General features: G+C 40.3%; 1 protein-coding gene across 2 annotated transcripts in view; it reads left to right on the top strand.

Moving 5' to 3' along the window:
• MEGF11 (multiple EGF like domains 11) overlaps window positions 1-24360 on the top strand; it is a gene marked incomplete at both ends in the record, with an annotated part of 198984 nt that overhangs the window by 12531 nt on the left and 162093 nt on the right. For both annotated transcript variants that reach the window (XM_080626389.1, XM_080626390.1), the window contains one exon: window positions 10178-10270. In XM_080626389.1, the coding sequence (XP_080482515.1) occupies window positions 10178-10270 (93 nt within the window). The remainder of the gene's footprint in view (window positions 1-10177; window positions 10271-24360) is intronic.

Here is a 24360-nt window from a genome sequence, read left to right as displayed (position 1 = left end):
GTAACATTTACCTTCTAGTAAAAGGTAGACATCTTCAGCAGCTTCTGATAATGTAGGTAGAAGTTTTTATTTCCAGATCCAATCTTCTATTTTCAGGCAATGGTATGAATCACAGGAATCGCGAAGTGCATTTTACCTTGTGTCATTAGTAGAAAGTTTCTCTAGACACTTAGACATTAGTAAGAAATTGGACTTGATCCTAAATCAGCCAGTCTGCACTCTAGAGCTGGGTACAGGAAAGTTTAGACTAGTGGCTTGGGATGAAAATCAGCCCCTATAATTACACAACAATTTGTTTCCTGGGGTCTTTTTTACAGTTCTTTTCCCTAAGTTGCTCTGAAAGACATCATTATGGTTCCTTTTGAAACGTGAGAAGAGTCAAAAGTGTCTGCATTTAAATATCCCATCCCCAGTACTGTTAGTGTAGTTTATTCGTAACATGATCTTCAAACAGACTGTATTCCTATCCCTGATTTCATCAGGGTGACCTTCATTTGGAGTGTGTGGCTTGATCTTCAATGCAGTCTGAAAAGCACTGGCCCTCTGGGGCCCATGCCATCCAATAGCCTGGCCTTGATGACGGGTTTGCCTTTAGAAATGTGTCCATATTCATCCTATTTTGGGGAGAAACAAAGAAAGGATTATTGTTAGATTGGCTTGATGAAATTTGGAATAAGAATGAAGAAAGATTTTGTTTGAAAAAATCAATAGTTTATTCAATGTGCTACAGGACTAAAATTTATCTGGGAGAATCAGAGTAATTCAGTTTTATTAGGTGTTGCATCACTCAGCAAAGATAGCCAGAAGTATCATGCAGGCCAGATGTCTTTGTCTATCTACTTACAAGTTTTTAGGAACATTTTTGAGGCGCACCTGTCCTCACTCTGATACATGGCACATAGTCTCTGCCTATGAAAATCAATCAGCAGTGGAGCTGTGTCATTTACTGACAGAAAATAGAACGTTCTTGGCATGAGACCCGCAAGTCAGTAGTTGGAGATCTATGGGCATGTAGCAACGCTACCAAATCCAATAAGAAATATTTCTTAGGAATGGCAATATGGAATTTGTACACAAAGAAATTCACTTAATGCCCTGAGGGGAGGTAACCTGTAGATAAACATGCAAGTACTGTACTTCTGGGGTGATTCCAGAGAACCAGGCAAGATAACTTGGTTATTTTACAGTGCTGTTTAGGCCAAAGTCCTGCTCATGTCTTTCACTTTCTGCTATAGCACCTCTGAGAGTCTTGCCTTCCTCACCTTCCTCAGCTGTATGTTCCTCCAGTCTTTCTATGATGGAAATGTTTGCTTATTTCTGACTTCTTACTTTTAGCTAGTTTCTGGTTTTGTACTTTCCAACTGACAGCTCACTTTCCATTCCAGCACAACTCCTGGAGAGGCCAGATTGCAGATGAAGGTACCCATGCTCCTGAGTGGAGAACAGTCATTGCTTCAGTAGTCTGTTGAGTGTAGTTCGATAGTAACTGCCATTACAGGTGGTTTGGTAGACCAGGTTATGTTTTCTCTTCTTCTCGTAGGTTTGGCTGCTTCTCCATATATTGGCAGGAATACCCAGGGGTCTTGTGTATGAGCTTCTGCTCTACCTGTAGAATGGTTTGGATTGGAAGGGACCTTAAAGTTCAGCCAGGTCCAACCCCTTGCCATGGGCAGGGACACTTTCCACTAGAATAGCTCGCTCCAAGCCCCGTCCAACCTGGCCTTGAGCGCAGCTTCTCTGGGTACCCTGTGCAAGCACCTCAGCACCCTCACAGGGAAGAGTTTCTGCCTAAGAGTTCATCTCAATCTCCCCTCTTTCATCTTAAAGCCATTAAAATGGCCATTAAAGCCATTATTCCCCAGCCTGTAAAGAATTTCCTTCAGGTAACAAAACCTAATTCCCCTAAGGTTAAGAACAGAATGATTGGGGAATACTTCCACTGCTTTTGACAAGGGAGAATTGCTTCTTCCCTCTTCTGTCCTCAAAAAAACCAGGACCCTCCTGCTGACAAACACTATTTGACTGCATTTAGTTTTGGTGGAGTGAGGTCTGCTAGATCATATATAGAGTGAAAGACAATGCCTAATAGTAGATGTTAATATTTCTGTATTACTTTGGAAAAGATGGAAATGTTGTTTCTAAAGATGCAATATAAAGCACAATTTGCAGAGGAATTATCATTAGGTTTGCTGGTTGGATGAATCAAGTTCCAGTAGAAAATTAACCAGTGAAAATGTATTTTCTATAAATTGCAGCAAAGAGTTGGTCAATTTACCAAAGTGGAAGGAATAGACAGAGGGCACAAGAGGGAAAAGCTTTCCTGGGTCATAGATTCTGCTCTGCTGATTCAGGATCTCTCTTAACCTCATTAAGAGTTTGAACTAGTGATAATGATTGTTGTGAACCCTGCAGTGAGGCAATGGGAAATCATTTACCACAAAAAGTTAAATGCTGAAATTATCCCACAGAACAATATTGTATTAGAACATCGATCAGCAGAATTGATCCCAGCAGAAGTCTTTCCTCTCAACGTGGTAGAATGCAGTGATTATTTCTAGTTGAAGCAATGGCAGAAAACATATAAAATCAGTTGCAGGCCTTAAATGATCAACCACTATCAATATTTAGTTGATCTCCAAAGAGTTCTCTGTGGGCTCAGATTCACTTTCTGTGGTGGCAGTGAGAAAGACTGAGCCTTAACTGTGGTAAGTGGTTTGGGAGTGTGACTTTACCTTCTAGTGATCAGGATTTCACCTGAAAGTGGAATTCCGCTCTTCACCCCACAGAGCAAGCACGGCTACTTGTATCTCATGATCCCTATGGAACACTGGGGATGAGCAAGGGACACCCCTGTGTGATCTGTCATCTCTGACCTTGGTCTGAGGTCTTCCTTTTCTATGTGACACTGGTCATGAGTCTGTTGCAATCAGGCATGAAACAGACGCTTTGCCTTCAGTGCAGAATTTGCCTAGCTCTGAAACTTACCTCCCTCCTGCCTTTGCAGTCATTCCTCTTGCTAGAGCTGCGCTGTAGAATTTACCTACAGACTAACAGATCAGTGTTGCTTTTACCCAGCCTTGTAATCTGTCCACTTTGCAGGGCAGATGCACTTCAGTGCTCAGAGTCCTGCCTTCCCAACGTTCCTTTTTCGTATTTTTGAAGTACTGCAGAGCTCTTCAGTTACTCATACAACCAAACACAAAGCTGTTCAGCTTCCTGACCCCAGTTCTGCTCTTCTGACATTTGCTGCTACTAGGAGACTGCTTTTCAGCTCTCATTCAAACATTATTAAATGGTAAGTACTATCTCCCCTTCCCTCTCTCTACAAGAGCAGATGAAGCCAATGGGGCATCAAAATGATACAGAGAGTCTGCTAAATATGTGACTCCATTGACCTCTTTGTTTGCAGGGCTCTAACCTTCTCCTCTATTACAGTCACTGCCACTATTTTATGGTCACTCATGCTATGCCATTCTCATCTCAGGAACATGCTGCTCCAGCTCAGCTGTTCCTCAGAACCAACCAGACTGCAATTCCAAAAAGTGCTTCACCAGTCTTGCTTTCCTGAAGGCACATAGAAAAAGTGGCTGCTTCTCCTCTACTTTGACCTTCCCCTGGCACAGTCTGTTTCTCAAGCCACTCTTTACAGTAAGACCTACCGCAGGCAATAGATCACAACATAGCCTAAACTAGATTCTCGTCAGTGCCAATTTCTCCAGTATCAGGAAACTGAGCATTCATCCTGTGAGAGACCTGAGAGTCTGAAACACTCAGGTCTGGCTGGAATTGTTCTAAGACCTGTAATCTAGCCCATGTCATCTGCCTGGGACACTCAGCCGTGATAAGAACATGGGGGACCCTGTGTTCACCTTCACATTACTCATCAGAACCCCACATTGTACTAGAAATCTGAGCTGAAACTATCTTAGATTTGATGCTTATTAACAGATCTTCACCTCCTGGCAGATTCACATAGGGATTTACTGATATTTTGTCAATGATGACACTAATATATGTCAGATTCTGCTCCTGGGAGAAGACAGATCCTCAAATGTGTCTCCTCAATTCTTTTACCTCAGACATTCACAAGTCATCTCTGGCATAGCAAACTCCCTAAGCTTTGGCAGGGTGTCAAGTCTGAGGATAACACAACCTAGCTGCTACCTTCCACAGATCAATATCTCACCAAGGTAGTGGTCAGAGACTCCTCATGTCCCAGACAACAAGAAAGACCATTGATTCTGTTCTGATTGCATAGATGCGTAGCCTCTTATTCCAAATCTGCAGGAAAAGGAGATGATCTTGCAACCCATGGCTGTTGCATGATCTGCATCAGTCTCATCTTTCCTTTACTCACATTGATCTCCTTGGGTTTGTATTTTTTGTTATTATTTTTGTTGGATACCAAGGAGATGAAAAATAAGGGCTGCTAGCAGGCTTTGAGATCTCTTAATACCTTTATGAATTAAAGTTGCTGAACCTTGCATTAAAGTGCTGTCCAAGGTGATAAATTAATGGATGTATCCTGAGTGATGACCATAGAAACAGAAATTAAGCAGTGCAAAGAACTATTATCCCACTTCATTGGAACAGTTATCCAGGAAACCATCTAATCAGTGTGATTCCTGATGGAAAGGCAGTGATTTACAGAGGGAATCTTCCGTTCAGCAACAAAGCAATAATCTAAGAATGAGGAAAACCCACCTGGATGCATTAGCTCTAGTCATCTTCCTTCCACTATCGACAACTCCTTTTCTGAGCATATCCTAAGAAAATCTAGCCAAAAGCTGACTCCAGGCTTATCTAATGAAGCCAATATTGTAGACTCAGCACAACCTGGATTTAGGCCAGTACATTAAGATGGAATCACCAGAGTGGCCCTGAGTGAACAGATTCCTAATGGAAAACGGGCAAGCATCTTTTTCATCTTTTTTCATCTTCTTTGACGTCTCTGCGCTATCTGAAACCACTGGCCACGAGATAACTGGTGGTTCACCTGAAAAAATCATTTTGTTCCCCTAAAAGCAACACAGGGGACTGGAGGAATGTGCTAAAATGACCCAAGTTGTTCCAGGGACACATACGAAGTAGTGAAGGAAAGCCTCACTTTTTCCATTAAGCTTCTGCTCTGTGTAGTCCAACACTATTAAGCTTGTCCTTGTTTCAGTTACACCATGACACAAGCATGGGGCAAACTGATTAGATGACCTGAAATTAGAATACTAGCAATATAACAGAAAAAACCACAGGACTACCTTTGGCTCACAGCAAACAAATTATATTGATCAGAGTTTGGGTGAGATCAGTGTATAGGGAAGAAATACAAGCAGAGACTGCTTAAGGGAGGGCAGAAAAAGCATTTGGAAGAACTTGCAGTCTGGATACAATGTCCTTGTGCCATGTGTGCAGTCACAACAGAGCCATTCATTCTGTGTAGGATGCTCTCACATAGTAGCATCTGTATCTTCATTTAGCACTGTTTTCCATTATTATAATGTATCTACATTTATTTATGCTTTCTGTCACCTCCTGGCTGCATTACAATCCCTGGGCAGAAAGCCCACAGCGCCCGGGGAACTCCAGCTAGTACGGAACACTCCAGCACATCTCTTCAGCAGCTCACACTGCTATGAATGAATGCAGTTCACGAAGCTGTTGTCCTGCTTTCTACTCTGGCTTCCTTTAGACTTTGTAATTGTACTGCCCTTTATTTCCAAGGTATTTTCCTTGTCTAGCACCACAAAGTCCCGTCAGCTGAAGTAGGAAGGAGATGGAACGTGCTGGGTCAGTGGCTGTGATTTCCTCCAGGTTCACCACTGAAAGTGTCACCACATTCCATTGCAAGCACAACACATGGGGGTCACTCCATACTTATTCCCATAAAGTGAAACTCTTCTCCAAATACATTTTACCTCTAGGAAAGAGGCTGAGAAGGTAATTGTGGCATGTGTTAGTTACATTGTGTAATGAAGTATAAGAAGTAATGGGTTCATAATACGGGGATGAGCAGGGTTAAGCCTTGCAAAGTTCTAGTTTGGGTCCATACAGAGGAATACAACACCAAGGACAACAGAGATAATCCAGCTGTGGTGCCCCTCAGTTTAAGTAACTCTGCAATGAAAGTATTCTCCAGAAGAGTCTGCTCCACTTAGCAGTGTACTCCTCAACAGCAATATCCTGGCTATTTCATCCCTTTATAGATAAGAGAAACAGACAGCCCATTTAGTGCACCTCAATTCAACTTCAGGACAATTAAAAAATAAGTGCTAGTGTTAGAGAAATCTATGCAGTCATTTCAGGTGTGAAAGGAGTTTAATCTTTAGGTCTGTCTCCCTGAGGATTGACCTTATATGTTAAAAAAAAGCACTGTTTGTAATTATAAAAGAATTGATAAGTATCAAATGAATTGTTGCAGCACTGTTGACTGTATTCCATGCTAAGGAGCAGTTGCTGTGTAACCTTGAGTATGGCCAAATAACTCATGCTGAACGCATCCCTGTGAAGATGGCATTTTGGCAGGGCTTTGTTGTAGGTCATTTTATTGCCAGCCTGCATCAAACTACGAACTGATCTTCAACTCATGCCAAGAATGCTTAATAATAAACTGATCAATGAGGTGCTGGATTGTTCAAGAGAATTGGTCAAGGGAAAATGCAGACATAAAAAGTCTGGAATTCCAAAGGTTGAATTGCTTGGGCTTATTATACTGGGAGGAATTATATTCCTTGCATTAGTGCAAGTTTTCTTTACTCCAGGGGCCTTTAGCCAAGTGTTGAACAGGACAGTGTCAGAAAGTATATACTTATCTTTATTTTTCTTGACCTTTATGTGCAAGTAATTTTTATAGTTCCATTAACTAGTAAGATCATTTGCAAACCACTGTACAAAGTATATTATGAAGAATGCCTTAGGGACCTTTGTATCCTATTATGTTGAATGTTAATAGAATGAAAAATTAATTTAAACTCTGAAGATTAGAGCAAGGCAAGACTTCCCTTTAATAGGGGAGATTCACAATTTTATTTGTTATGGTAAAACTTCAGAGTTCTACCCTAATATGACCTTTATATGGACCTTTACAGGCCTGACTAGAATCAGACAGTGCAGGAGTCTGATTATTTGCTTCTTTGGATAGAATGGGTTTTATCAGAGCGTCCCATTTTAAAAAGGGGGGATTTCTGTGAACCAGATGTATAAGATTAGTCTTGTGTAATTTCACACCTTTAAATGACTATTTGCTAGTGAGCTGATAGCTGCTTTATTTCATTTTACCTTGCTTTTAGCAAGTTAATAAACAGAGATGGGAGAACCCACAGTTCCAAGGAGTGTCTTTATCGTACTTGACTCTTTACTCATTAAACATTGTCATCTGCAGCTATGTGGGACTTAAAATACCTAAAGCACCTAAACCCAAAGATGCAGTCCTCTACAGTACTTGTGTGATTCCTATCACTCGTAGGACAAGGGGGAGTGGCTTTAAACTGAAATGGTTAGATTTCAATGAGCTCTTAGGCAAAAGTTTTTCCCTATGAGGGTGCTGAGGCGCTGGCACAGGGTGCCCAGAGAAGCTGTGGCTGCCCCATCCCTGGCAGTGTTCAAGGCCAGGTTGGATGGGTCTTGGAGCAAGCTGCTCTAGTGGAAGGTGTCCCTGCCTGTGGCAGGGGTTGGAGCTGGATGAGCTTTGAGGTCCCTTCCAACCGAAACCATTCTGTGATTCCATGATCTCTCTAGAATGAGGAATACTATCTTGAGCCTTGCTTGTAAGTCTCACATAGCACATGTCTCAAGGGGTTGGAGCACTACTACAGACATCAGCACTTCTGTGCAGAGCCGCGTGATTAAATGAACTTTATTAGTTTAATTAGTTATTAATATTTCATATTTATGTTAACATAGTTAAGGTGTAATATGTTTGTGTGGCTAAATCAAATATATCTACAGCAATAATGAGCAGGAGTTTTGTTACTTGGAAGAGCGAAGGAACAGTCACCATCCACCTTCTTGCTCACAAACTATGCCCTGTGCCTTGAGCTGAGAACCTGGCCTGGTTAAAAGGATAACAAGTTGCACGTTTTGCATGTAGGAAGACTTATTATTGTAATTGTCCACACAGGCAACAGAAAAACCTCAGTGTTGATTTCCATACCTCTTGTAAAACTAGTCTGTAAGTGACATCAATGAGAACTGTATTCTCAGATACAGCTATGGAGGGCACAGTTTTCAAAGTATCTCTATCCCAGCATGCTGTATATCTTTTAGCACACTGTAGTTTTAATAACAACCTAAATGTATGTGGCTGTTCTTTATGTGGACTTGTTCTGGATAACCAGCCATTTTAAAATGATTGCATGAAGATGTGTATTTCTTTACTTTTAAGTCCTCTTTATCGAATATCCTGTCTTTAATTCCATCCTACAGCTGTAGATGAGGATGCCTCATATCTTCAGAAACTCTAACTCAAGTAAAATAAATGCCCAAAAGATGAGAACAATTAGTGACTAAAGAATTAGCTATCAATATTTCATGCCCTCTGCAATACTATCTAAACACAAGATATGAAATAAGAATAAATTGTCTTTTTGACATGCAGCAAACCTAGGAAGGAAATGACTAATCTAGAAAGATCTTGGAGTCATCCTAATGAGACAACATTCTAATCACTGGTCTCACGTGATTTGATGGATAAAAAAGGAGGAAGATTTGTCCCATAGGATTATTGAAAGTTCGCTTGTGATTTAAAGTGGGATTTAAATACATTATGAATAGCTCAGAGGGTTGGTGTGATGACCCAAACTCAGAATAGACAGCAAAATGTTTCCATCATCTTTGATGCCAGCATAAGCATGGATTCAAGATGTGATCTGATCTGATAGTCCAAACAGAATGTCAAATACATTGGGTATTGTTCAAATAGTCAAGACATTGTGGAGTATGAAGGACCTGGATCTAACAGGGTGTTTCATGTATGGGACCAGTGCAACTTCCAGAAGGTTTGAACTGGGTAGTTCAGCTGGATTTTCAGTACAGCAACACAAAGCTACTTCCCAAATCAGCTTTACTGGCCTCATTTTAGACACGAATGAATTAATCTTTGTCTTGGAGTAAGCATTTTGTAGTCTGGCTTCAGCCAGTTCCTGGTTAAGTAAGCACAATGCCCACATTTCCCATCGGATATGAAAACACAGGATAAAAAACATAGGTTATATATGAAATAAGTAATATGTATATTTGTGTGTATATATTTTAACATAGTGGTCTCATTGCCACTACATCATATTTGTTAGTCTAGATGGAAATTGTATGTTTCAATTTAACCATCCAATTTGAATCACTGACATGCTTAATTTTTGGCAATGTCCTAAGTGGTAAAATGGAAACAAGGTAGTAAGCAATAAAGTTCAGCCTTTAAAGTAGTTGTTGTTCAGGTTTTTTGTATGTGATGGGCATACCAGCATACACTGGAAACATTGCAACAGCACAGGAGAAGAGAAGTCTTAAAACTGTGAGCTGTTCCTGCTCAGAGAGAGGAAAAGAAGATTCTCCTGTGTATATCTCTAGGCAACTGGCAAGGGAGACAGTAAAACCAACCAGTTTTTCATAGTCTAAACCTTGAGGATACTGAGCATTCAATAATCCAAAGTGGACAAATAAGATACAGAACACTGTAGTTATGGAAAACTGGTAACCTTGAAAAGACAAGGCTGCACTTACAGCTACTGCATCGTGTTGTGAAATTATTTCTTTTCCTTGAGCTATTTTCTTACAAATCTATTTTGGATCTTAATATACTTTCAAAGCTGAGCTCCATTTTATCTTATGAAAAGTAGCAACTTGAGCGCAATACAAGAAGCTAATATTCTGTAATATAATAATAATAAGTGTCAGTTTGGTAAAAATTTTATTATGAAGCAAAACTGCCAACCAAAGTAATTTGTGGTGTTGGAGGTTTTCATTGCAAAGCGCTGAAGTGACAGATGAGGATGAGTTATTGCTGTCAAGAGACTTACATTTTATTTTGGTCACTTTGTATTAATTAAATTTTGCAAGTAATTCTTTTGTGTGTGTTTGCTTTGTTTAATATTTTTAAACAAAAGATTGCCCTCTGAGGCATAGTTAAGTCTATGGCTACCAACCACTTACTATGTTTACAATGCTATGCTTTGTTTCTTCCAAACAGCACTCTGCACAGAGGAGTGTGTGCATGGAAGATGTGTTTCTCCTGACACTTGTCACTGTGAACCAGGATGGGGAGGTACTGATTGCTCTAGTGGTGAGTAAAGATTTACAATCATGTGGTGAAGATATATGCTGCTATGAAAGAAAAATACCTTAAGTAATGCAGTAGCCTTAGAACTTGGATGCTTTAAGTGGAAAAATGAAGGCAGTCTGTTGATGCTCTTAATGCTTTCACTCCTGTTATTAGGATACCAATACAGATAATGTAGCTCTATTATTATCTTATTCCTCTCTTAAACCTTTAATACAACACATTCTTCATTAAATACTGTGTGGAGTACTTGGAGTAGTTTGGAAAGCACTGTCTCTAGACAGAATCCTTGTCCTGTTGAAGCAAGTGGGAGTTTTGCCATTGACTTTTCATGCAGCCTATATTCCTCCTTCTGACTTGAAACCCATAACTTAAATTATCCATACTGCAGAAGTTAGGAAATGGTGGAGGTAGGAGTTTGGCACCTTTGGCTGGGAAATTAATTCACACTTGAGGCTTTCAATTCGTTCAGCTGGTGAAGCTGTGTATGTCAGACTCTTAATTGGTAATGATAAGTTTAAGTTTCTGTGGTTAGCTCCTGCTGGAATGAAGCAGGCAGTGCTCTTCCCAGTGCAAACATCAGAGATGTTGTGCAACACAGGCCCAATACCTTATTGATGTAACAGAAATAAACTTGTTAAATGAAGTCTGTTTGTGTGTCAGGGAAGTAAATAAAACTGCATCGAGAAAGATTCTGTGAGTCATTTACTGAATGAACATTTCATTTCACTTTTACTTCCTCCCTTTCTCCGAAATTGATTGGGATCTTAAAAAAGAGGCATCGTTACCAGGCAAAAAGATAACAAAAGGGATCTATAAAGGGAAGCATTAGAAGGGAATAGGACTTAAATGTGACAGGGGATGAACTCCTTCAGAGGCTCAAGTCAATGGGACAGACTTCTCTGGTCAGGTCATTGGTGGCTTGTCTACAGCTTTGCTGAGGTCTCTTCAGTTAGAGCAGAAAAGGCAATAGGGAGGAAGGGCCGAAAGAAAGGCCAGCCTTTGGGGTTTGAAGCAATCTTTTGGGATTACCTGACATGTAGACAAGGGAAAAATTGGGCAGCATCACATACTGACTATAATGATATTTTTAAAAAGAAAACTTGTAAAATATTGCGTAGGCTCTCAGGAACTCATTTTATCCTTTGGTTATTTTTAGTAATGGATATATTTAACCCAAGAGCCAGTGGGTATTTGTACAGCACACTTAGAGAAGTTACAAATTCTAATAATAAAAAAAGGCAGTGACAACATGGACATACCATGTAGATACATACGTTTACATACACACATAGAGTAATAGCACTCCATTCTTGGTAAATATGGAGAGGAAAGGACAAGATAACGAGAGCTCAGAATGGTCTCATGGACTAAAACTACCCAGTGACTCTTATTAAATTGCAGTAACTTGCAAGTGAAGATAAAAAGAAAAAGAAGGTTTTTCCTATATTGAATATTTAGCTTTTTAAAGTAATTAGGAATATTAAAGAACTGACAATGATTGAGATAGAAACATTATTCATAACTTTTATTTCCGCACTGGGCAGCAATCCAGTATATTTCATTTATGAGGTTTCAGCAGTGGCAAGAGAAGCGTTAGCCAATTCCTAAATTAAATATGCCCTGTTAACTTTTATAAATGATAGCCCAGGATTAGCTTCAAAATTTAAGCTTTCATTTTTATTAATATAATTAGTGTGTTTGCTGGATGGTGGTGCCCATTGTCTTCCATTCCATTTGTTATATGTTGGGCAACATGCATGCTTGTCCGAAGGTCTGATCCAACAAGCACTGTCTGATGGAATGCCCTTTAAGTGTGAATGGCTAACAGAACTGGCTTCTGCTGCAGCTGAGAGCTGCTCACCTTTATGCTTCCTGCTAGAAATTTGGATGACTGGCCTCCATCTTGTTAGGAGACTTAGTTTATATTAAAAGGTATAGAACAGATATCAGCTGAATGAAGTGTGTTGTTACTCTGAGTATTTCTGGGAGAGAAGCTGAGAGCCTTTGCCTCACTGAGGTTAACCAGGTTTTTCAGACATGTTGATAATCCACATATTGAGTTGCGCCTTACTGTTATCCAGTAATAATGTGGAAAACATTTTTCACTTCTCCTGGAACAATATAATACCTGTGCCTATGTTTTTTGTATTCCTTCATTAATATTGGGTGCCTGCTATGAAGGTTACATGTTTGCAGTGACAAATGTCAATTGTTGGATGTTTCTGAGAGGTCCTGTAGGGCTGTGCTGTGGGTAAACTGAAGCTGTTTCTGTCCAAATGCCACCCGGCTCCCGCTGAGGCCACAGAACTCTCTGAGATGCTTCTCAGTATCAGTGATTTTATGAAGTCTCAGGCATACTGCTTTTGATGTTGTCAGTTTGAAACTCTTGTACTGGGAAATGGGTTGCTTGCCCAAACACTCCCTTTAAATTTAGAAAATCTCCAAAGAGCTATACTTGTTTCCTGAATGTTCTCTCTTGAAAACAGTGTTGAGAAGTGGACCTGACACTGGGGGTTGTCTTCTGTCCTTTGGGAACGATCTAGGGACACTCACACTTTCTGAGGTAGTATTTCAACACCCTGCAGAGGAGACCACCAGAACTTTCCCAAAGTTATATAGATCACTTTCATTTAGTTTGATGGGTGAAATTCAACCACAAGCAGAGCTCCAGCACAAGGTCCACATGTCACTTACAAACCAGAAGTCAGATCCAAATGCTTGTATTTTTGGTGCGTAATTTGCCAGAAGAGGGTCTGAATTCTGCCCCCAAATAAAGATTTCCAATGGGAGGCAAGATTCTGGTATCAAACACAGTTTCCCAGTGCTACCATTCTCCCTTGGCTAGAACATACTCAGTTAAATGTTGTGAATAGTTACAGCTACAGCCTGTAAGGCATCCAAACACCTTAATCATCATTCTCAGACTTTCTTTCATGCTTTCCTAAAACTCAGCTTGTAAGACAACATGGCTTGCTATCAGGAGCAGCTTTCCAGTGACTGATTGTGGTACATGTTAGAGTTCAGCTGTTGTCAAGGTTAAAATAACTTCAGATGAATTACTAAACAATTATAAAAAAGCCCTGTGCCATATTCAGCTCTGCATGGCTCTGTACCTGTGTTTTACTGCATGCTGTGGTACATCTGTCGATGCCCACAGGCCTAGCCTTGATTTCATGCTATAAAGCTGCAATATATTAAGGCTTGATTACCATAACAATAAAAAGAGAAGTAATGAGATATTAACTAAAGAAGCTCCTAAATAAAGTGTTTTCAAGGTTTTAATGATGCTAGAAATGAAAAGGAAAAGTCTTTAGAAAAAAAACAAACCCGTACCTTTTCCCTTCTCTTTTAACTTGCTTTGATAACATTGTGCCCATTTTGTCCGTGCAGTCTGCACTGTTGTGTTTTTTAAATACAAAGGGAAATTGCAAATGCTGTGTGTGAACTTACCTGCTCACCTGTCCAATTATTTCAAAACAATTAACTTCAAACGGTATGATGTACTGCCTTGAAGTTCTGGTAGGGATATAATTGACTGTTGGTGGTTACCTGGCCTCTTCTGGGTCTTGATAACAGCCATCTGTATCTGCAAGCCGTTAGGCCCCAATCCAGCAAAGCACTTAAGCATATCCTTAACTTGACACACAAGTAAGGCTTTTCATCTGCTTTAAATTAAGCAGGTGTTTAAGGAGGTTACTGAGTCAGTTTAGAAGAAACAGCTAAAAAGATCTCGGTGAAATCTAGACAAGCATCTCTTTCATCAGGCCCCTAAGGGATAAGGTGATTTTCTTTCAAAATGTGAAAACTCATCAGGCAGTATCACTGAAAACCATTTTGACTTTCATGAGCACTTGTCATTGCAGAGAAGATCACAGAAATCTTTCTGGTTAATAAGGGATTTGCAAAGCAATGGACAAGAGGTAGGAAAAAGAAAGTTCAGAGCAAGAGCCCTGAATTAAACGCAAGCACCTTCCAAAATTGTGTGTCAGTTTGAAAAATTTCAGAGTAAACAAACACTGAGGTTGTAATGGAAAAATAAAGTGGGTTTCAAGATGTTTGCTTTGCTGTTGGGATGCGGAGAAAATAGAGTCCTTGCCCAAAGTGTACTTTAGGAGGTGTTGGCATAACAACGCCAAACCATCTTCCTTCATGCTATGTCCCCTGATTACAACATTGCAGCCAGGCATAGGCTGGGCAGTAATGTACATATACAGATAACACAATCTTCTTTGGAAAGGATGTTTTGTACAAACTGTCATTAAGAGCAAGAACCTATTTCATCTTTATCTCTTTGTCAAAAATAGCCAAGGTCATGACAACAGCAAAGTCTAACATCACAGCAAGATCACATTTAAGGGTATAGCCCTGGAGCAGCTGGAGTGCTTCAGTTCCAAGACTTGTGATGAATGAGGACTGCAGATACTTTGCTAAATCTGAAGGGGGGTTGCTCAGCAAGCTATGAAAGCAGTGGCAGATATCTCAGGAGAAAACCAGAGTATTTTAAAGTGAGTCCATGGTGTTTTGAGGCTTGATTTTGGCTTCCATGTTCTTAAAATAAAAAAGAAATGAAGCTCAAAGGAGAGATTCCTGGTTTGTGGATATAGGCTCACACAAAATTCAGCCTAATGTCAGGGACTGATCTGCTGGAATCATTAATTTTCTATCCTCAGGTTTTTAGGATAGGGCTGACTGGGAAACCACCAAGGCATCAAAAAGATGCAAAGATGGGAGACCTCAGCTGTCCTAAACTGTTAGTGGGCAATGAGTTGGATTCAGGGCCTGTCCCTGAAGGACATCTGTTCCTGTTTCTTGTGTGGGAATTTGTCTGTGCTGAGGGTTTGTACCGCAGTGGCTGCCAAATGAGGTGACAGAACTGGGTACAGTGTTTCTGCTTCCATCAAAGCCAAAGTATTTCATTTGTCATTCCAGCTGTTGAGTTCAGATACAGTTTCTAAAGATGTTTAAAGTCTTGAAACTTCCGTTGGCATCCAGACTTAATTATTGCTTTTGCTGAAACAGAATTCTTTATCTACAGCACGTGGACTTTAAAGTTTTAATATGCTTTTCATTTAACCCAAGCTCAAATTGCAGCTTAATTTTGATGTGATTTGCAGACTCAGTGACAGCTACATTGTGCAAAGACATGCAAATGTATAAACCCAAGTTCCAGTGAGGCTCATACAAAGATCTTTCTGTAGCAATTACGGAGTGGAATAGATTTCTATGTCTTTCAGTTCCAACCATTTGCTCTTCCTTAAACTTCAGAAACACCCATCTCCCTTCAATCACTGTGGAGCTGCTGCAATCAGGTAAACAGCTTGTGTTTAATTTTTGCCTCTGCTGGATGTTGGGCCCACGCTCCTGGGCTGGCGTGCCCAGGTTGCATGTGTTCAGCAGTCTCTGGCACAGCCCATTTTCATGGGCCCAGCCTACGCAGGACAGCCTGTATCCAGGGAATAGAAATGTAAACACAAGCTGCTGTTCAGTGCAGTTACTAGCACAGCAGCATGTCCTGTATGTATTTTTACACAGATAATTTGGCTGCATTAAGCTGGGCTAATCCATCATTTTTCATTTGGTGGGAATATTTTGTCTCTTGCTGAAGCTGTTAGTATCTACTCCATTTTTTGTGTCAGTTTCTCCTTGCTCTGTAAGGGATATGATTGTATTCCCTAAGGTTCTGTAAGTTAACTGCTTTGAAGGTGCTGCAAGCTTATGGAGGGAGATGAGAGTCATATTAGTCTTGGCTTTTCCCACAGTAACCAGGGCCAAGCAAAGGGCAACAGCTGATTCTGGAAGAGAAAAAGTAGATCCAAGATTTACTTTGAGAAAAAATTGCTTTTTATACTACTTCTGCGTGATTCATTGATGATCAGGAGATCAGGTGCCAGTTGTTCTAAGTTGTGTACTAAAGTAAGCTGAAAATAGAAATACAGCACCCTGTGTCCCTTTACTTGTCACTTTCATCTTCCCTGCTGGAGTGTGGGAAAGGACTTAAATCAGCTGGTTACATCTAAAGCTTGAGGTAATGGCAGATCATTTTTTCCCAGCAGTCTCAGCCTTCCTTTGAGATGCCTCTTTTGAATGGCTTTGAAGATTCCATTGAGCTGACCTGACTGGCTGCTCCAGTCCCTGGAGTTTTGTCTTCCAGTGTGTTCCATTACTCATAAGGCTTGATCTAGCAGTGTACTTCGTATGTGTGAATAGACCTTCGAAAGTCAATAACGACTAAGCTAAGTTAGATAAATGCTTAAGTCATTATTGAAATTGGAATTTAAGAGATTGGGGGTGGGGGGGAGGATGGGACAGGAAATTACACTGATGAGAATATCAGTTAGGGACCAAGAGTTACTGAGACTCATCCAGGCTGAGCAGCAGCAGGTTTTTCTTTCAATGAACTAACCCCACTGTTAGCTCATCAAGAAAGAGAAGCTCCAGCCTACTGCCAGGTCTCCTGCTGAGCTGAGCACAATATACAGGTCAGGGGTCTGAACATACTCCTTACTCCTAGACAGAGATGACTTTTTGACCTACCACATAGATGAGTACCAGAGGATGGAGATGTGCTAAGAAAATAGTTTGGGTTTGTAGTGTAAAAGGTATTCAGCTGTCTAATAAAGATTAAAAAAAGAAAAAAGTGTAATGTTATTAGGATAAGTCTGCACAATTGTATGTAATTGTTACAATATTACCACAATCATCTCCTCTGTTAAAGCATCCAGGTTTTCTGCATCTTTGGCTGCTTTGGTTTAAGAGATAAATCTGCTCATAATGAGTTATGTACTGAAGTGAATATTTGCATAGAATTCAGGTGATCTGTTAAAACCATGCTTCCCATTTGTACTCAGAGCAGTTGCTGACGAGGCAATGCTTACTGCATGCTAAGTGTTTGTCTTCCATATTGGCCTAAGGTAGCAACATCATTTTGGAGCCTTTCTCCAAAGAAGAAAGGGAGTGTAAAAAGACATTTAGATTTCAGACAAGAGGTGGGCGTGAACCTTTGGGAGCAAACAGGGATATACATGGAAGCTCTCTACCAAAGCAAGACAATTGTGTTGAGGAGGTATTTGTAACTGAACAAAGTAGCTGCCCTCCCAAAGCAGAGCCCCGGTGTACTCTGAGCACCCCTGCCACATCTGGAAGTGAACTTTATCATGCAGCTCTTCTTTTATCTGGGGAATGGCTTGATGATTGACTAAAACTTTACACTTTAAGGATAATTTTCAGTAAATGAAACCATGGTTGCTAGTCCTGAATGGGCTATATGCATTCCTGTACAGGTGTTGTGTGGTTCTGCAAGGGGGAATTTGGCTCCCATACATCTTTCCTTGGCTGCTGAACTGATGAGAGCAGAGGAGACTTCATAGAACGGCAGTGTATGTGTGACAAGTTGTTAGTTTTATTAATCTAACTAAGGTTTCTCTCACTTTAGACAGGGTAATAGCTATAAAAGAAAGAACCTACTAAAATACCTTTTTAATGAACTGAATTGCTAATGCTAAATTTCATTGCTGGAGCATCTTACAGTAACGTGGCTTTAAATGTGCACTACACAAACGAACAGACTTTAGATCAATTTAGAAGTACCATTGGTATAATTTTATGGCCTGGTCACTAAAGAGCTGTCACTTGCAGAAGAGTAGAATTCCCTCTCCCAAAGTGCAGGCAAAAATTTCAGATGTGGACACCCATTCAAAAGTATTCCTGGGGTTTTTGCTTACTAACAAGCAGAAAAAAGGTATAGTGATCCTTGGAAAAGCTTCTTAACCACTTGTCTCTGTGTTAGTTGTCATGAGGTACTTCAAGGAATGCTTGGAGAGAGCAGAGCTCAGCTCACTGTCCAATGCTAAGGTATCAGAAAATACCCTGGGAGCCCTGGCAGGTTGAGGCCACAGCTTCTGAGCCTGGAGGAGCCTCAGGCCTGCTCTGACTTCTTCTGGGTTAAGAATAACTATCTCCAAAGCTGTGTGCTACAGCTAAGAAGGACCCACTCCATGGTCTCAGGATTTTTCAGAAGATGCTGTTGTTCCTAGGTGCAAGACTGCTTCATGGGCAGCCTTTAAATGATGAAATCAAAATGGGAAACAAAAGGTTTCATTCAGAAATAAGACTTGAAACATACTTCAGATCTGCAGTGGGTAAAATGTGCTAGAAAATAGCAGTCGTTCATTACCCTATGTTAGATACAAACCTTCTTGTGTAGTGGTATCCGAGAGCTGAGGCAGAGTCTGTAGATTCATTCAAACAACATTGATGAGTATGGCCAAACATGGGAGGGAAGGTTGCAGGGAGGAAGCACATAGATCTGCAGCTTTCCCTGTTTGTGATTGTCTCATTGTTTAGCTGTAAGCTCCAGCACCCACATGCAAAGATACTGAAATACTTAATTTCAAAAGATGCATCTGGGTGTATTTTAACTACACGTTGGCTGCTGTACTGAACAGCTTTCCAAAAGGGAGGTCCATGTTGTTTGTGTCCCCTCCCTTTTTATGCCTGCGCCATGACCTGGGGGTTATTATAGGCAGTGCCTTTGCTAAAGGCAAAGGTTCCATGCTAAAGTTTCTCCTTCGACCTCACCCTGATTTTGTGTGATCTTAAATAAGCCTCCACAAGGTGGGTAGTCTTATTTCTTTTTGATTCCCATGGGAGTTGAATATATTTCTCAAGTGGATTTACTGGGCCTATCCCAGAGCTGGAAAAGGAGGGCAGGCTGCAAGTGGTGTTGGTGAGAAATCAGCCATCAATTAACATCTTTGCTAAAGATGAATGTAGCTGTAATGTGCTGCTGGCCTTCAGGTCTTGGGTGGGTTGCTTTTAAAACACAGCCTGGAGGCAGCTTTACTAACTTTAGAGATGTATGATCAGATCTGCTGAAGTGATGCAGCATGACAGTTTAAAATGAGGGAATGATAATGCCAGTCTAATCCATTGCCTAATGGAATCATTCTGTTATTTATTGTTTTAAAAGATATTTCCATGTCAATAATATATTTGTGTATGAGTAAGAGATCTCTTCTAGAGCAAAACCTAGAGATAAATGTGCCAATGTACAGGTAAAAATTAGGTAAATATTTTCTTTGGAGTTTCTTTTTACCACAGCCTTACAATCACATGCATTTCTAGTAGCTTCTCAGTGCCAAGATAAGGACCTAATGACCTTAAATCACTATGTGTAAAATGGGAAAGTTTCAGGGAGTTTTCTTCTTTGTTTTACCATTGTTTGTGCTATAGTCAGTATGATAACATCCTTTAGAAGTGAAACATGTTCAGAACTTGCTCTGAGAAATCCTGTTCTCCTAAATTACACTCATGAAAATCCTTCCTCAACCCCTCCATTGATGCTCTAATACCTGTTTGTAGTCCTTATAAAACACTGAAAAAGGATTTGCCACAGGAGCAGTTATCTTGTGTCCCCAATGAAATAAATGTTTGTTGACTGCTTATCTGCTTCAGTGATGTGAAGAGAAATAATGAAGTAGCAGAGAACGTAACAAGCGCGTATCTGACCAGGCTTTGGCAGATCACAGTCTTCCCACTACTGCTCACAGGTGAGCGTTTTGCTCTCACTGCTAATCTAGCTTTGGCAGGGAGTGTAGAGGGGCCATGGTTATCTGTAAGGAAAAGCACACAAAATGAGGCAAGATGTTGTGACCAAAGGAAATAAATGAGCAGATGGTGTGCTAGCATCCCACCTGACCCTCCAGAGGGGCTGCTTGTAGCATAACCACCGCTTACACGCATGTAGTTTTGAAGAGAGGCCAAATCCAAGAGAAGCAGGAGGAAGGTGATGTGTATGGGAGCATGGAATAGAAGGTGGTAGAAAAGAAAGATTGAGACATGACAAAGAAGGAATTTTTTGAGGAAAAATAAGCAAGGTGAGACTGCAGCCAGAAGCAGAGGGGGATAGGAAAGGAGCTTAGTGGGCAGACAACTGGACTTGAGACAATGAACAGCTGAATTCAGATGTTTTGCAAAATGAATGTTATGCTGCGTGTGAGGCACCAAGAATTTTGTGAGCAGACGGTTACTGGCTGGTTCTACCAAGTAGAAATTACAGATTTTGTCCAAATAAGAAACTGAAGTGGAAAGAGAGGGGATAGGATGATGCTGGGAAGACAGTGAATTTGAGATGACAAAGGGACTGGCAATGGTAAAAGCAAGGGAAAACTCAACCTGTCAGGAATTGCCTCAAATGGGGAAACCTGAGATGCTTTTTGTCATGCAAACAATTAAGTAAAGAGAGACAGAACCTAATGCTTGCAAACTGGTGGCCTTGACCTGCCAGAAAAGGGTTTTAAAAGTGAAGTGCTCTGGTTAAAGTGGAATTTGTCTTTTTTTGGTGCTGGCAAAGAAACCTGTTTAAGTGTTTATGAAGGGATGTAAACATCTATTCTCTAGTAGTCATCGGGACTATAGCTTCAATAAACATTGGTTAATGTTTAAACACAATGTACTGAAGTGGGATACTAGAAGTTATAGTGCATTCAACTGCCAAAACTGCCTTTTCTTGGCCTGGAAGTATACAGCAGGAAAAGAAAGTGCAATTTTCAACAGTCAGGTTTTATTCTGTTACTGACAAAAATGTGCAGTGAAACACCACAAATTGTGCACATTAAGGAAAATTTCTACAGTCAAAAGGTCACTTGTATTGCTGTACTCATGAGAATACTGTACACCTTCAGTCTTAACCCTTCCTTATACTGTGTGATCATCTTGAATGTGTGGTCTGTAACTAGCACATCCTCCGGTTATTTCTTTGCAGCTCAGAAAGACTTGATTGAATGCAGAGGAACTGCAGGATTTTCTTTATTAAACATGCTTGTGTTAACCCAGCAGAATACCTGGAAGTTTGGGAGTGAAAATGGGAGTTGCAAAGATCTGAATCTTCTTCAAGAAAGGATGGCGAAGGCCATTTGTCAGGGAAGCTGGGAAGAGACCCAAGTGTCACAGCTATGCGTGTCACTCTCTTTGTAACAGCAAGAACTCATGAAATATGATCAGTAACCTCAAAGATGAGTAGAATCAGATAATAACAATGTATGTTGAGTTGCGGAGTAAAATAAAAAGAGACCTACTGTTACACATAGATTTATGCTTAAAGAACTATAAGAAGCGCACTGAAGAAAGGTAAAAAAGAGAAAGATTCTCATCTGCAGCTAGTTTGTAATAGCAAGTTTTATCCACTTTCATAGCTTTGGTGTGTGTTGTGCTAGAAGGATTTGGGCCCCGTTAGGAACAACAGTAAATGCCAGATCAAAATAATGTGTCATATTATTACTGAGAGTATTTTATATCAGGAAGATCTTTGTGGGCATCAACCAGAAAGGAGAGATAAAACACTCATTCTTTGATCTTGGAGGGTGGTCATTCAAGAAAGAAGTCTCTACAGTTCATCATTTTCAATAGCTTTCTGCCTGTGATATGGTGCCTATTCATGTAAAGGCCAGAGAATTCTGGGCTGTGGAATGCTTACAAATATGTGCATCAAATGCAGGGTAGATCAGGTAAAATTTGCCTGCAAAATTCAAATTTATAAGAAATAACTGGAAACATGAACATGAAACAATGGAAATTTGTAGTAGTAATAGAGGCAAGGACTTGTTACCCTTACTGCCTGCTTAAATCTCACCTTCCTGAATCCTGTGTACAGAGTTGCAGTGTTCTAGTTAAGTGCAGTATTAGTAAATCATAAGAATGGGTTGCACGAGAGTTTTTAGCCAAGGACCAATGTCTGATCCCCTGTCTCACTTAGATTGCAGTGATAGTTTCCTAAATAAATTTCAAAGCCTAGCAACAAACTGCAAGAGGAGGAGGGCTTGTAGAAAAACATGAGGATTTTCGTGGATGAAAGGTCCATTTTTCCACAGAGATGCAGGGTTTGCTGCAGGGGTGGGAGGCAGGGAGACATGACATATGGTTGTTGAATTCCTGGGAATCCAGAATAGCTCTTTGTTTCATCATCTGCTTTAGCCTGTCTACAGTGCTTCCCAATGTCATAGTATCTAGTTCAACTGGGATAGCAGTAAGAAAATACATGGATTTCTGCAAATATGTTTTCCACCTTCTAGAATAAATTCAAGCTGCTTGAATTCTTTAGATTCCAGTCTGGGGATACTGGTAGAGGGTGGTAACTCTTCCTTCCAGACTTGATGGGGTTATGATACATACTGAAATACAAGTTTGAGAACAGAGCCCAATTTGTTTTCAACATCAGATGAAGAATTACTTTTGTCAGAGCTTATTCGGAAGTATAATGGGAGGAGGGTCTTGTTATTGAGCCTATTCATAGGATCTGATGGTGGTGGCCCAGTTTGGGTCTCCCAGGGACCACCACAAGCAGCTGGGTTTCAGGCCTCTTTAGAACACTTAGCTTCGCAGCTTACTGAGATCAGTGAAATACAAGAAATTCCATTTAAGGATTAAAAGACTATTGATCAAATACTGGAATAGTGGCTCAGAGAGATTGTGGACTCTGTCCTTGGAGATATTCAAAATTCAACCAGGCAGAGCCTTTGGCAACTTGTTCCAACTTTGCCTGCTTTGAGCAGGGGATTTGAAGTAGAGGATCTCCAGGGCCCCTTTCCACCTCAACTATTCTACAATTCTATGATTCTATTAATTCTTTTATTCCTATAACTTTGTTGATCTCTGAATCAGAACAAGGGGCTCACTGACTTGCTAGATATGACAGAAAACATAGAATATGTAAGTAGCAGGTCTGAATATTCTAAAAGCCCATGGGAATATTCTGCATATGAGAGCAGAACTATCCAAAGAATTATGTGGTTATTCTCATTTTGAAATCCTGAAATGCCATGGAAATTCTCTTGACAGGATGGATTTTGGGTATAGTGCTAGAATTCCTCACTCATTTTCAAGAATGCAGGCTCTGTTCCCAGCTCTGTTTCTGGACTGCTGCATCATTCTGGAATGTATCCCCTTCCTTCTTTGTATTCTATTTGCTGTTTCATAAAATAGGGAGCCTAACCTCCTTTGTGGGTGATACTGGAGTTTCTAGATGAAAACTGCTGCAGAAGAAATAGGTGCTCTCATTAAATTAGAAAGATTGAATGTTGTGTGCTCTGTAGTGAATGTATGTCCTATCTGGCAGAAAGAAGTGATGTTAATTAATTACTTTGACATGCAGTCATGATGTTGCAGGCTGTGTTATAGATATCCAGATGTTGGGGTGTTCTTCTAGGATGCGACACGTTTGAATGTATTAGGAGGCGCATTTTTTCTTTGTGTATGACTATGACAAATTGAGGCACAGCCAAGCTGCTAAGTTGCTTGAAGGCATCTTTCACGCTCCATCCATTACATGAGTGATAGATGGTATTAAACCTCTTTGTGAAGAAAAACACATTGTAGATAATGGAAAGGAAATCATCAGCACTAATATTTATCCCAACTTGGTTTTGCATCTGCAAGACCAATGTTTTTTTAATTTACTTTTCATTCTCTTTTGCTTCATTTGCTTTGTTGTTGCAAATCTTGCATCTTGGGAGAGCATTGGATCACATTTTGATCACAGTTTTATTAATACAGAACTACACAAGTGGAATTATTCTGCATTCATATCAATGGCAACATAAACTCAGCCATGTTACTCAGATCTTTAAGCTCAATATTTAACATTTCCGTGTTGTTTCTTTATAGTAGATACAATTATTCTCATCAGAAATTTCTTCTAGTCTGATTGCAGAAGGAGATTGAGGTAATCTCATGTGTGCCTCATGTCTCCTGCTCTGACCAATTTCCCTACATCTGGTGGATTGGTAGAGAGTTCAGCTTCCTGCAAATGTGCAAAGCATTGTCTTGATAGAGCAGAGGGTTAGATGGCATAGGAAGGGTCTATTGTTACTCAGTAGATGTGGCAAGGGAAGGACATGGAGATGAGGAACTACACATACTGCAAAGATGCATGAAATTGTAAGGAATTTGATGGATGAGGCTGGCATTGCAATAGTGGGAGTGCAGGGAAATAGAACACAGACCTGTACACAGGAAAACAGGCTTTGTTATGTAAAATTTCAGTCTCAACTGATTCTCAGGATCTTAGCAGATGCTATTTCAGGTATGGTTTGGAA

The sequence above is a fragment of the Psittacula echo genome, assembly GCF_963264785.1.
Source record: "Psittacula echo genome assembly, chromosome: 10".
Lineage (NCBI taxonomy): Eukaryota > Metazoa > Chordata > Aves > Psittaciformes > Psittacidae > Psittacula > Psittacula echo.
The sequence above is the reverse complement of the archived record's forward strand: the minus strand, read 5'-3'. Positions and strand labels throughout refer to the sequence as shown.